The sequence below is a fragment of the Balaenoptera ricei genome, chromosome 13 (assembly GCF_028023285.1).
Source record: "Balaenoptera ricei isolate mBalRic1 chromosome 13, mBalRic1.hap2, whole genome shotgun sequence".
NCBI lineage: Eukaryota > Metazoa > Chordata > Mammalia > Artiodactyla > Balaenopteridae > Balaenoptera > Balaenoptera ricei.
Window position 1 is genome coordinate 9,276,214 of NC_082651.1, and position 13,460 is coordinate 9,289,673.

At 45.5% G+C, this 13,460-nt stretch overlaps 2 protein-coding genes across 4 annotated transcripts in view; one reads left to right on the forward strand and one right to left on the reverse strand.

Moving 5' to 3' along the window:
- Positions 1 to 1,881: 1,881 nt before the first annotated feature.
- UNC50 (unc-50 inner nuclear membrane RNA binding protein) lies at positions 1,882 to 10,679 on the reverse strand. The gene is made up of 6 exons (XM_059943402.1): positions 10,513 to 10,679; positions 9,159 to 9,442; positions 8,277 to 8,397; positions 4,312 to 4,451; positions 4,122 to 4,223; positions 1,882 to 2,226 (listed from the first exon to the last, which is right to left on the reverse strand). The coding sequence occupies exons 2-6, from the start codon at positions 9,436 to 9,438 to the stop codon at positions 2,090 to 2,092; spliced, it is 780 nt and encodes a 259-aa protein (XP_059799385.1). The 5' UTR covers positions 9,439 to 9,442; positions 10,513 to 10,679; the 3' UTR covers positions 1,882 to 2,089.
- A 55-nt stretch (positions 10,680 to 10,734) lies between these two features.
- The window catches only part of LOC132377236 (cytochrome c oxidase assembly factor 5), a 34,580-nt gene continuing 31,854 nt past the window's right edge, over positions 10,735 to 13,460 (forward strand). For all 3 annotated transcript variants that reach the window (XR_009506586.1, XR_009506587.1, XM_059943403.1), the window contains exon 1: positions 10,735 to 10,934. Coding sequence is in view for 1 of the 3 variants with exons in the window: in XM_059943403.1 (XP_059799386.1) it covers positions 10,836 to 10,934 (99 nt within the window). In the remaining 2 variants the exon portion in view is untranslated. The remainder of the gene's footprint in view (positions 10,935 to 13,460) is intronic.

The following is a 13,460-nucleotide window of genomic DNA, read 5'->3' on the forward strand; positions in this document are numbered from 1 at the left end:
GAACTTTGACATCTGATCTCTTTAAAGAAAAGGAAACTTTTCAAAGCTATGTAGCAGTGTTTATAGTGTATGAAATTTAGTTTGATAGTTGTAAATTATTAATTATTAATCTTTACAGATATATGCCATGATAACTAACATGCTTACTTTATTTCTTCAATGCATGTGAACCTACAGTGCTGAAGAGCCCACTACTACAGTATTACTAAAAAAAAAAAAAAAAACAACAAAGGATTTGTTTATATATATACATATATATACCCATATCATCAATGCTTATATAGAAACTCTTCTCTTTTTACCTGAAACACGTGCTTCACCTGTTTGGGCACTAGCTAGAGCATTTCCAGAGGAACAAACAAGAAAGAGCTGGCACTCCAGTTATGTGTGTTGAGAATTTAGATGTCGTTCAAAAACGTGAACTGAACGTTGAATGGGAAACACTTTGTGCGGAAAAACGTTAGGAACAGTGGTGCTAAAATTGTTCTAAACTAAGGATTGTCTGTTGTGGGGAACATTCAATACTCTTGGACACTAGGGAAGCTGTTTAATATGTCACTTGCTCCTAGTGGCTTCATGGTATTAGTAATTAATTAGCAAATTGCCCTGGAATCAAAGGTTTGGTACTTTAGTTTGATTAGCATTCCATTACTTATTTGAAATGCTCAGTGTTGGCTAAAATTGGGTGAAAATACCTTTTGAAGACATAGTCTCTGAGCCTTAAAAATGGTGGATATCGACAGTACTGTCAGATGCACTGCCAGCAGAGCTGATACTTCTCATTTCAGTGCAGACAGTCACGCTTTCTAAGACGGATTTAGAAATCAGCTGATTAAACTGTAACAGTTGTTTCATTTATGGAATGAAAAACTGAAGCGTTTCTCCTTGAGAACAAACTTTGTTTGGAAAGGTTGTCTTTGTAATTGGGGTGTTTCTGGAAGCACCCCTGGGAGAAGCTGCCTGAGGAACTGCTTTTCCAGGTTGTACCAGATGTTTTTTTCTCCGTAGATGTATTGTACATATTTTCCTTACAATGTCTCCATTGGTTGAATGGGTAATCTCTGTAGTAATATTTTAGGTACCTGTTGGATTTTTAAAGGCAGATTATTTATTTTCAAATTTGCTGCTATAACTGAAAGCCTGATAACTAGTCCTGTTGACTGTGCCTTTCATCACTGTTTCTCTGTGCCACAACCGTTCATCTGTATTTGAGATAAAGAAGTTTAAAAAGCCATGTTGAATTCAAGACTCCTTCTAATAAAAGTAAAACAGGTAAAACTTTATGAGTACTAAGCTTTTTTTATTATTAGTTTTGCTTAACACTGATATAATAATAGTTTACTGGTACTGTTTTCAGTTAGAAAACGTGGATTTGATATGTGGGTTTTGGAAAGTCTTCTAAGAAAGAAAAGCAGCCTGGTGTCAAGACTGTGATTATCAGTGTCATGCAGGTGTTCACTCAGACCTTGCATATGCTACTGTACAGTCCCCGGAGTAAGAGTAGCCTCCAGGGACCTCTTCGATCTACTGTATTTTGTTTGTTTGTTGGGTAGTTTTTTTTTTTTGCATGAACAATGGCTGTTAATGATATTTAGAGCCTGTAGTACAGTGATTCCTATTTGAATTACAAGTAGAGGCTTTTGAAGGTTACATTGGGATCCTGTGGCTTATATAAAAGTTTAAAATGCAGCCCATTAGAAATGGGGCTGGACTTTGTACCTTGTCAGTAACAGTGGGGGAGGGGAGAAGGGGAAACATTATTACCATGTTCTCCAAATGGATACTTTCAAAAATAATTCATATTAAAAAGTTTTACCTTTCTCTCTTCCGCATGCCCTTAGTACTTTGCATATATTCTCTGTGCAGAATAAAATACATGCCTTAGTTTAAAAAATATTTATTATAGAAATGTACATTTAATTAGTTTTAAGGAAGGTACTAGATAACAGTGTTAGCATATATATTTCTTCAAATTTGCAAACTTTACACCTTTGAGATATCTACAGTGATAGTTTATTTACAAATTTCACAAGAAATCACCACCTCACCAATACTGCTGACGCACCTAAGATGTAAGAGGCTCCCGGTTTCACTTCACTCTGTACTTGTAGAAGGAGCACAGCGTGCGGGTGAAGTTCCAGCCCAGCGCTAGCGACAGTCCATAGAGCAGGATGAGAGGTGCAAACGGGTAAAGAAGAATCACTGTGTTTTTCAGAAACGGCAGCGCTGGAAAAGGAGCAAACCCACATGCATTGGTGGGTAAAGTAAAGGACTAGTAAACGAGCGTTCTGGAAGACGGCTCCCCCCACAGCACGAGGGGCCGAGCAGGCACACATACTGTGAATCTTACTGAAGCATCTTACTGACAATGCTATACTGCAGCCAGAGCAATATTACTACTCCTCTGTGTTATTTCCTTCTCATTCATGGCTGTGAAGAAACCGAGCAGAGGTTTCTCAGCACAGAGGATGAATGAGAAGCAAATCCAGGACTGAGGTTAAGAGTGAGGGTCAAACATCACCAATATTAATGGACGCAGTGGTGAATTTAAACCTGTAATGCTTCAGAAGCCTCCCATTCTAACGTACCAACAGAGATGGATGATGTTATAGGAAAAAAACCAACTTTCAGCTATTTGCGATTTCCCAACGGGGGAAAGCATTACACGTCCACTTTGAGAAGGTGAGATCTCAACTAGTATCCCAGACTTTAGGAAAGAACTGAAACTCTCACATATTAAATCCATCCTCAGATATCCATGTTTGTTTCTTGCTCATGGCTTGGTTAGTGGGTCCCTACCCCATGCATTCTAACCTAAATATTTCTCATACAAGTAGTCCTCAAACTGAAACTGAGCTGTGCTCAAAGAATCTTCTAAATCGTAGGGAGTTACCAGGAGAGTGATTCAGAATCCACTTCAAGCAACCATAATGTGGCAGTGTGCTAATGACATTTTAAAACTTTCTCAAAATGTGAAAATTCATTAGAAGCCTAAATATAACATGTCACAAACATCTCCCCTGAGCTAGAGAAAAGACTCTCAATGCCCCAAACAAGGTATTACAATTTGGGTGGTAGGGGGGTTGCAGTGGTTCCTGGCAAAGGAGCCAGTCACATGTGAGTACAAGTGGCTTGTATTTACAGTTAAGAGCCTAATCATCTAGAGTGACAAGAAAGGAAGGGCTAAGAATATAATGCTAACAAATCATAGTAAGGTCTCTAGATTTAATCTAACTCTATTGAATAGCGATCGTTTCTTAACATACATGAAGAAGAATGTAAATATGGTTCTCATTCATACTATGAGAAATGAATCGATAGCAGGACTTAGCAGTGAATTCACAAACACCCTGAGCTCAGCAGGAGCTGGGCCCGATCTTCTGTGATCATCTGCAGAACCTCTCATCCCTAAGCTTCTCCAGTCCAGCAGGTGGCCTGGCACCTGGCCTTAGGCCCAGACTGTTGAGCAGGCACTCCTGCTGTTGACACGTAACCACCTCTGCACCCCTGGGCCCTCCGCTGCTCCTGAGCCCCACAGTCTCCCTGTGACGGGTGAACTTTGTGTACTGTGTCTCGGGTCCAGTATATGAATTGTGAGCAGGGTTCATCTATTTTAAACACAGATGTTTACAAAATAAAGAGTATTTCAAACCCCCCAGTCCACAATCATAAAACAGAAAATGAGGCAAAGGTTTTAAACATGCCCACACATCGGACCCAGCCCTTTCCTCACTCTGACTGCCGGTAACCTAGAACCCACAAGCCTGGGAGAAAAGGAAGAGGAAACCGATCGTGGGTTTCCTGCCAGTAATTTGGACAGCATCAATATGGTTTAACATGGTTCCTTGAAATTATAAAATTTGTTATATACCAGCTGTGCCACCTGCTAGCTGCGTGACCGTGGGTAAGTTACTTAATCTCTCTGCGCCTGTTTCCTCATTTGAAAAATGGGGATAAGTAAAGGTGTACCATGTATCTGTAAAGATTAAACGGGAGAATTCCTATAAAACACCTGGGACAGTGCCTGTAAGAGCGCCATGAAAGTAAGCTAATTGTATTATTGTTACAACTTCTCCCCTCCCTGCTGTGTTGTCAACCAACCAAAAAAAGCAATTACTTACCACTGTATCCTAGGAAAGTTACGTAGATGTAGTAGCCAACTGCAACCAACCATAAGGTATTTCCAACTAAATATCCAATAAATGTGTCTGTTAGGATGACATCTGCGGAAGAGACGCATACAATGAATCTCTTTTCAGTGGGTACAATGAAGACTTTTTGATAATATATTGAGAAGTAACTGCTACTTACGGTTGATGAAAAAAAGCTGGATAAAATGCAGAATGACAAGGAGAGGGTAAAAAGCGTTCAGATGCACATCAAACGCATAGCCCCACTCCACATCATGGTCTCTGCTCTGCCGTTTCACTAAATACTTGTTAGAGATAAACCTGAAGAGAAAAGTTAACATTTATTTCATAGTACAATAAAATTAATTATGAGTATTTACCGACTACTTTCTATGTCCCAAGCTTTATTCCAGACATTTGGAGATACAGCGGTAAACAAAACAAATTTCTGCCTTCAATCTCGTGGGAGTAGTCTGACAACAATACAAATAGCTGTCAGATGGTCCTATAGAGAAAAACAGAGCAGTACAGAAAGACAGAATACAAAGTTGAAATGTTACATATGATGATGGTCATAAGAGAGCGACATCTGGGTAAAGTCCCAAGGGCAGTGATGGGAAGAATCCCCCAGGGCAGAGCATTCCAGGCAGAGGGGAGTCCAAGCACAGAGGTGGGGGTGGGTACAGGGAGGTGGCAGAGGGCCCCGCAGGCTTGAGGAATGGGGGAGGGGCGCAGAGTGCCTGGGACAAGTGAGAAGATACGCAGGAAATGGAATCCGAAAACAAACGGGAGCTGGATCTTATAGAGCCTGTGGCCACTGTCAGATCTTTGGGCTTTTACTCTTGGTGGAATAAGAAGTCACTGTGGAGTTCCCAGAACGTCTGACTTACTGTACTGACAGGGTTCCTGCCGGCCTGAGAACAGACTCTGGGGACAAGAGTGGAAGCAGAGAGGCAGATGGGAGGCTGCTGCGAGCAGGAGATGAACAGGGTGGCAGCAGCAGAGGTGCTGACATGGGGATATATTACCGCTGGAAGGCAGAGCCAACAGGACTAGAGGTACTAGACTAGTGCTAGACTTGAGTGCTAGGGTACAAAAAAAAAAGATCAGTCAAGAACGACCGAGAGATTCTGGCCTTAAACAAATGGAAGACTGAGGTGTGAGGTGGGGATGCCTGTCAGTCTGGAGTAAGAAGTATAGAAGGTCTAGAGTTTAGAGGAGAGGTCCAAACTGCAGATATAAACTCATCAGTGTGTAGATGATATTGAAAGCCACGAACCCAAATGCGATCACCCAAAGAGTGAACGCAGAAAACAGGTCCAAGGCCTAGGACCTGGGTCCCCCGTGGAAAGGTCAGGGACTCAGGAGGAACCAGTAAAGAGAGAGGGGCCAATGGTGTCTCCAGCCACAGGAACAATCACTCAGCTGGTGTCTCTGTTGCACAGCGTGGCCTAATCGTTCCGTTAAATGACGAACGAATGAGAAGACAGACATCCAGGTAACAGATTGTCAAAGGAAAAGAACAAAAAATATCATTATAAACATAGCTGTGGAAATTCAATGGACTCTTCCACATGTGATTTCATTTTGAGGATACCATTAAGAAAACGCTATGCCTAGTGGAAATAAAAATAGAAAAAAGAAAGAAACAAGAGGGAGAAGGTGTTACAGTACTAATAAACGAACGAGCAGACAGACATCCAGGTAACAGAAAGATTGTCAAAGGAAAAGAACAAAAAAGATCATTGTATTATAAACACAGCTGTGGAAATTCAATGGACTCTTCCACATGTGATTTCATTTTGAGGATACCGTTAAGAAAATGCTATGCCTAGTGGAAATAAAAATAGAAAAAAGAAAGAAACAAGAGGGAGAAGGTGTTACAGTACTAATAAAGCAGTCCTGTACTCAGTTATCTGAAAGTGGCAAGACAATCGTGCTCTGATCGAGCAAACGAGCTCACCAGAACACCTTCCACTTGAGCCGAGAACCTGTGCCATTAAAACGAATGGAATAAGCATCTAGCCCACTACCCAAGTTCCCACTCTGGGGTCCTGCTGCTGCCCCTACCCCTCTGCTTAGCCCCTGAATGGCTGCTTTCCAGGCTTCTGGCCTCCTTCCGAGTCTCACCTCTAGAACATGGACACGCCTTCTGAGAGCGCTCAAAGACAGCTGCGGTGCTCCCCTCCCACCTCCGTATTAATAATGCCAGTCATGTCTTCATCTTGGCCAGACTGTTGCAGCTTCCTAGTTACCTACCCCAGTGGCCAATGAACCTTCACTTCATTATCAACAAGCCTCCTGAACTCACCATGTCCAACATGGAATGCTTCACTTGCACCGGCCACTGACTCCTAAGCCCAAAACTCCCAGGCCATCCCAGAGGCCCCGGGTCCTCCTCTTCCCTACCCTCATCTATTTCTGTGACACCGCACTAGTCCGGGCCTCCTCTGCTCCAGTGCAGACCCCACGACTGTATCCAGCCTAGCCACTCTCTCCAGCTCCTCCGTCTCCACTGCCATAGACAGGATTTTTCCTGAAGTGTGAATTTGATCGTATTTCTTACTTCAAAGCCTCCAAGCTTCCCACCGCTCCCCCTCCCTCCTACTCCCACATGCAGCCTATGAGCTAAAGTCCAGTTCTTTTCTCTAAATTGCATTTAGGGCCAATTTCTCTATTCCCATCTCCTCCCCAGCCACCCAGTGCCCCCTGTGCTCCCATACCTGCCACGCTGTTCCACACCTCTCTGCCTTCACACTTGGTGCCAGGAATCAGCTATCCCATCTGCCCAAATACCTCCTCATGCTGGCTTCTGTGGCGCCCCTGGCGTGACTGGAATCACGCATTTCTATTTCTAGTTCCTCACACAATTCACAGCGCAATGTAGGTTCTCAAAAATATACTGAGTCCTTCTCCAATGAACTCAAACTATGATACAGACTCACACTAAAGGTACTAAACTCCCGGCTTCTGCGACCCTCCAGATCGCAGAATCGCAATGCATTCAAGGCAGAATGCTGGCTACAAACTATTTGTTTGAAAGCCTTATTTATTGAAATTTTTTCGCCTAGCATGTTTCCCTTGGATACCTTGATAATGAACACGTGACTTACATTGGTTAGCGGTATTCTTTTTAGGCCAGATTTTAGAATCTTAGGTTAATGATGCATTCCATTTTCCGACTACCTAGCACATACAAGACCTGTACTGGACTAGTCAGAAATTACAAAACAAAATAACAGGTTGGTATCATCAGAGGTTAGCGTCTCAGAATCTTGCTTAAAATGTTAACAGCTACCATTTATTGAGCACAGACTATATGCCAAGTGCTTTTCATACCACAATCTTTTCAAATACCTCATAAATAATCAACTCCATCTTCCAAAAGAGAAGACTGGAGCTAAGAAGTACACAGTAAATGACTGAGCTGGCATTTGAACCCAGGTCTCTCTGTGACTCAGGTTCCAGTGTTTTCTCTGACATACAATGACCACCACCTCCGGCCCCCTGCTGAGCTCACCCACACATCCACCCCTTCTGCCAACCCCACAGGAGCACTGATCAGGGAGAAGGCTGAAAAACCAAACACCAGATTTATACTCAGTACACTACTGTTGGTACAGCAAACCCAGACAAAGTCAGACTGAGAACCCAGTCAATAAAACCCACGTGTGTGGCTCAGAAGACAGACACCAAAATTTTAACCAAAACAATCCTTTTTCAGGTGTACTTCATTTGATGTCAAAGATGCAAAGTAAGATTCCATAATATAATCGTCTACATCTTATACCTCTAGAAGTGACCCACTGGCAAAGGCAGCAGAATATTGATTGTGCCATCATCCAGACAGCTTAAGCAGAATTGGCTAACTGCATAATATTTTTGCAAAATCAAAATTTTTGTTAATACGACACAATCATTACTTCAATTCACTTATTTGCTGCGCTTTGACAAAGCAGACCATCCCCTTAAGAGTATTTTCTGATGTAGGTACCGACACAGGAGAACAAGGTATAATAATCCTGGCAGCCAAAATTGATGCTTTCAGTTCGTCTATCTTGTTTCAATTTCCATCAGCTACTCTCTGAAGCAAGCAAATGGAGGCTCTACAGCAGCATCTAAAGAACCAAAGTTAACAGTACTTACCACATTAAGGTTGATATGAGAAGACCGACGCCTACACAGTCTATGAATACAACCCAAAGGAGCAGCTTTATCGTCTCAAAAAATCCCATGTCCAGCACAAAGCCAAATCCTATAGTGGACACTGAAAGAAAGATTTACAAGATGTATTCAGGCACTCTGCTAGATTCTAGGGGTAGAGGGCATGGTCTCTGCCTTTCAGATGCCCACTCTAGAGTGGGAGACAGGTATGTAAACCCCAAAGGTATGTCAGATGTAACTGATTAAGAAATGCAGATCACCTTGGAACACAGAACTACCAGTGAGATATCTGAAGCTTACTGAGGAGGCCCCCATCTGTCTGTGGTTCACCAGGGTAGCCCCAGCATTCAGAACACAAGCAGCACCCTCACATATTTTTAAGTCTAGTTAAAGGAGAAAAATAATCCAACACCCTAAAGACGGCTCAGACCCTTTCACTGCACTACTGGAGAACTAAAAGCAGTTTCTCAAGTTCACATTGGTACTTTCAGAACTCTCATTCTGGATTGGCCTGATGGTGAAATGCAATTTCCAACCTCGGTAGTCCTTTTTCACAGTAAGTTTGCATCTGGGTATCAATTTATTTATCATGGTAGTTAAAAGACATGGAGTGACTCTGTCCTCTGCTTTTGAAAGTTCTGAGGAAACAGTTGACTCTGGCACCTGCTTGGGACTTTTAAAATCAGGAAGAATACCACCTTCTTTCCTGTGAGGAGATTTCTGAGGCTTCAGAGAGGAAGAAAACAGCTTCAGAGATCCCCAAATTGTGACCCACAACATGCTGATAACAAAAGATTCTCCAAATGACAAGCCCAACCTGAAATGCTCATTTATTCTTCAACTCTCCTGCAGACAGACACTTACCACAGAGCCAGAGACTTAACAGGACCAAGAAAGCAGGGTCATCTCTGGCCCACTGATCCTTTGTCTGCTTCCGGTAATGAAAGTTTCTATAAACTCTCTGTGGGGAAGTGAACAGGTAGAGCATCTGCCAGGCAGCAAACTCAAAGTCCATCTGCCGGAAACGAAAAAGCCTCCTCAGGTATTTGTAACGTTTTGCTCCAGCTGTGTGTCTGGCCGCATCCCTGGAACTCAATACCCCGTTCCCCTGCACTGGGGAATTCACTGAAGTACTCGGTAACATCTTCCTAGATGGAAGAAAAAAAAAAATTCTATTACAAGTCAACTGAAGAAACTGTCAGCTACTAGCACCCACCCCTCTTGTGAGTTACGAGAGAAGTCACCTTACATTTCGGCTCCAATCCCTGCGTAGAGGCAGGGCTCAAAAGCGAGTGGAGTTGGTTCTGAGGCTGCAGAAATGATCACTGCACTTCAGGCAAGGGCTACCCCACGCCCTTCTGAACCTTCATAATAACACTTTCATAGGGTCCACATTTTCCCCACACTTCACTTCCCTCAATCCTCAGCTTCCCCCTTCCCCCCCACTCCCCGGCAGGGGCAGTGATACTGATGGAGCCAAAATTTGCACGCAGGCAGTCTGGCTCAAAATTCCACCTGTCATGTGGGCTCTCGACCATCAAGACTTTAAGAGAAAGCCTTTGCTGAAGCCAAACAGAAACGACGTTCCCGACGAGGTAAAATAAATGGCCTATCTCACAGGTCCATCAGCGCATGACCAGCAAGCAACTCGTTCATGACTATGTGATGTAAAAACAAAGCAGAACTCAAATGCATAGTGTTTTACTTCCTAACTAGTTCAGCAGGGGAACGACAGCGTGGGAGTTCCGGTCCAACCAGTCTGAAGCCAGGGGAGCGACGGTCACCGTCCGGCCCCCACGCCCCGCCCCGGCAGCCCAGTGTCTGGCTCCACTCCCCAGGCCTCCTCCGGGACGCTGGCGGCGCTTCCCGGGCCCTATGGCTCCCCGCCGGCCCGGGGCCTCAGGTAGGGCGGCCAGATTTAGCATAAAAACACAGGACGTCCAGTTACAACTGAATCTCAGATACAAGAGTAATTTTTAATAGCAGGTTCGAAACACTGCGTGGGATATACGCATACGAAAACATTCTTCGCTGGTATCTGAAATTCAACTGTAACCAGCCCCCCCTGAATGTGTCTGGCAGCCCCGCCGCAGGCCGAGCAGCCGAACCCGGGCGCGGTCACTCCAGGGCCGGGTGACGTGGGGCCGCGAGTTGCCGGAGGAAACGGCCCCCGGGCGAGCCCGAGTCGCGCGCAGATAGGGCGGTCGGCAGGCCTCACCTGGAGCCCCGCGGCGGCCTCCACCGGCTCCAAACTGACCCGCCACCGCCGCACAGCAGCCAAACCCAGCTGCCGCGGGGCCAACTTCCCTCCCAGCAACGTCGCTGGCGCTGGGGGCGCGGCGCGGCGCGGCGCGGTGCGTCACGTGACCCACTTCCGCCGCGCGCGCGGCCTCCCGGGCCCCCTTGGTCCGCCGCGCGCCCGCCGGAAGTGGTGGCTGCCGGCTTCCGGTTCCGCCCGCCGCGGCGTCGCTGGCGTCCTGTCAAGTTGGGGCCGTCGCGGACTGGAGCGGGTCTGGATAGCAGCGGGGGGAAGGCGCAGTCATGCCCCGCTATTACGAGGACAAGCCGGAGGGCGGCGCGTGCGCGGGCTTGAAGGAGGACCTCGGCGCGTGCCTGCTGCAGTCGGACTGCGTGCTCCAGGTTAGCGCGGCCGGGCGCTCGGCTGACCGACACCCGAAGCGGGGAGGCGGGGCCGGCGGAGGGCTCTCGGCCGGCCGCGGTGATGGTCAAGAGAAGTGCCTCGGATTTCGCCGTCCTGGGTGTCGAACGCAGCTCCAACTTAGTGAATTTGGGCGAATCCACTGTCAGAGCCTCACTTCCCAGTGGTGTGAAATTGGAGAGAACGGTGCCGCCCCGTTGGGTTTTTGTAAAGGTTATAAATCATTTTGGGTCGAGAAACACGGAATGCTGCCACTCTGCTAGGTTCTGGAGGCATAAAGGAGAATAAGAAAGGTTTCTTGAGCCCTAGAAAATGAGAATCAGTAAATTAGCAGGTAATTACATGAACCTGGCACACTGTAGTGCCTAGTAAATTCTCCTTTCTGTGTTCAGTGGTGGCTGAATAGATTCTCTGCCTACCCTGTGTTGGTTTGAACGTGTTGCTGAGTTGAGTTCTGTGCATTCCTGCGTAAGGTGTAAATGAGGCAGCTCTTTATTTTCACCACTTTGTATTTTGCTCCCCCTACCGTGGATCTTGTGGTTTTACGTGCTGTAATGGGAGCTATTGCTCTCTTGTTTTTCCCTCACTACAGCCCCAGGTCTTCTCAGGAGCCATTGTGAATGCAGAGAGGTTCAAAGTCGACTGGGGAACCTGGGTTCTGGCCTTAAACCCAACCAAAGCACGAGTACCTTTTCCGATCACCAAGGCCTGATGAGAGGGCAATCCGTTGGGTGCAATTATTTTTGCATTTGGAGATGTAATTTCAGAAAGTTGCCCTTATTTCAAAGAAAAGACAACTGCCCGAAAATGGATATCAATCATGAGGCTGTATTGGTGTTTCTGCTGATTCATGTTTTACATTTGGTTCACTGTTTTTGGCAAGGGCTGTGTAAGCATTCAGTAAATACTTGTTTTATGAGTAGAGGAGCAAAATGCCTCGGGCACCCAGTGGAGAGCAACTTATTTTGCTTGAGAATTTGGAAACTTCTCACAGGAGGAGGTAACATTTGTTCTGAGTCTTAAAGGTTGAGTAGTAGTTCATCAAGTAAAGGAGTGGAGGCTGTGGTGTTTGTGGGGAGAATCTGAAAGAACAGCACGTGCAGAATCAGGGAGATGTGGCAGGCCCACGAGAAGCTGGTACCCTGCTGGGCTGGAGGAAGGGGAATGTGCCAGGAGGCTTGAGAGGACGGTTGCCATGGGTGACAGCCCTTGTGTGTCACAGTGAGCAGCTCCGGCACAGAGTAGGACTGAGGAAAGAAACTCTGGAAGTGGAAGAGGATACTGGTGGCAGGGAGAACACCAAGTTGGTTTTTTGCAGTGATTGATTGATTTAGCAAACATTTGAGTGCCAAGTCTGATTGAGGGGACATACAGATGAATGGGACACATTGTAGAAAGTGGATCTCCGGGAAGCTCGGAAGGTGTAGGCAGAGGTAATGACCCGGACACATTGCACGGATGTTGCTTCCCCCCACTGAGTATTTGGCCTTTTGGTTGCTGAATTTGGTCAACTAGGAAAACGTGGTGTTTTCATATAAAGAGTCTCTTAAATGGAAGTGCATTGACAGTTTGTGTTAAATTCATCCTGAATGGTCACTTCAACTGGACTATAAAATGGCAATACTGAGGCAAAACATTGAGTTATGCAAATCCAGGCGGATATCCTACCTTCTCGTATGGTGTCACTGGCAGCTCCAGCCCCGCCCTCCCCACTAGGAACTCAAGACCAAGGGGAGTTCTGCTGAGGTATATGCCTGCTGTGTATGGCCACCTCGTTTACGATAAGGTTTTTGATTCCTCAGCTCCTTGAATGAAGAAATTAATCTGATCTTTTGGCAGATGATGCTATAGTCTCTCCTTGCCAATCTTTAACCCACCTGCAAAGCTGCTAGACCTTACTCTAGGGAGGAATTAAACATAAAATACTTAGTTCTGGGGCTGCACTGAGAGATAGCCAAGGAACTGTAGGGGCTCAGAGAAACTCAGGGTAATGGTGATAAGGATGTAAACTCCAGTGGGGCTGGAGAAGAGAAGGAAAAAGCAGATTCAACAGGCATCTCTTGGATAAACTTCTTAGGATTCTGACTCCTGGGAGTTGAAACTGTGCCCAAGGAACTCAATTACAAGTTATCTCCCTTGTGTCCCTGTTAACAGCTTCCAGACCTGCTGACTTTTCATCAGAATCACCTGGAGATGGAGGGGGAGAGCTTAAAAGTACAGATTCCACTGCTCTCCCCATCTCCCTTATAAATTAAAAGCGTCTCAGGTTGATTCTTGGACACAGCCATGTTTGGGAATCACCAGTCTTGACCTCAGAAGGCAAATAAGCTTGGGAGTGTATTAGTTGGGTTATAGGTTCAGACAAATATGACAGAGACCCGGAATAACAGTGGCTTAAACAAGATAGAGAATTCTCTCTTTTGCCTATAAGTAGGGTCTAGTTTGATCCTCTCTGTCTTCCATGGACCTAAACACTGTTGATCGGTGGTGTCAGGTGCTGTGATGGG

What these genes read in the sequence shown, in the direction of transcription:
- UNC50 (XM_059943402.1), bottom strand. Translation starts at nt 9,438, where the DNA reads ATGTTACCGAGTACTTCAGTGAATTCCCCAGTGCAGGGGAACGGGGTA. An exon ending in GTTAAGTCTCTGGCTCTGTG is followed by an intron (nt 8,398 to 9,158) that starts GTAAGTGTCTGT and finishes TCTTTCTTTCAG; the next exon opens with TGTCCACTATAGGATTTGGC. An exon ending in CCAGCTTTTTTTCATCAACC is followed by an intron (nt 4,224 to 4,311) that starts GTAAGTAGCAGT and finishes TCTCTTCCGCAG; the next exon opens with ATGTCATCCTAACAGACACA.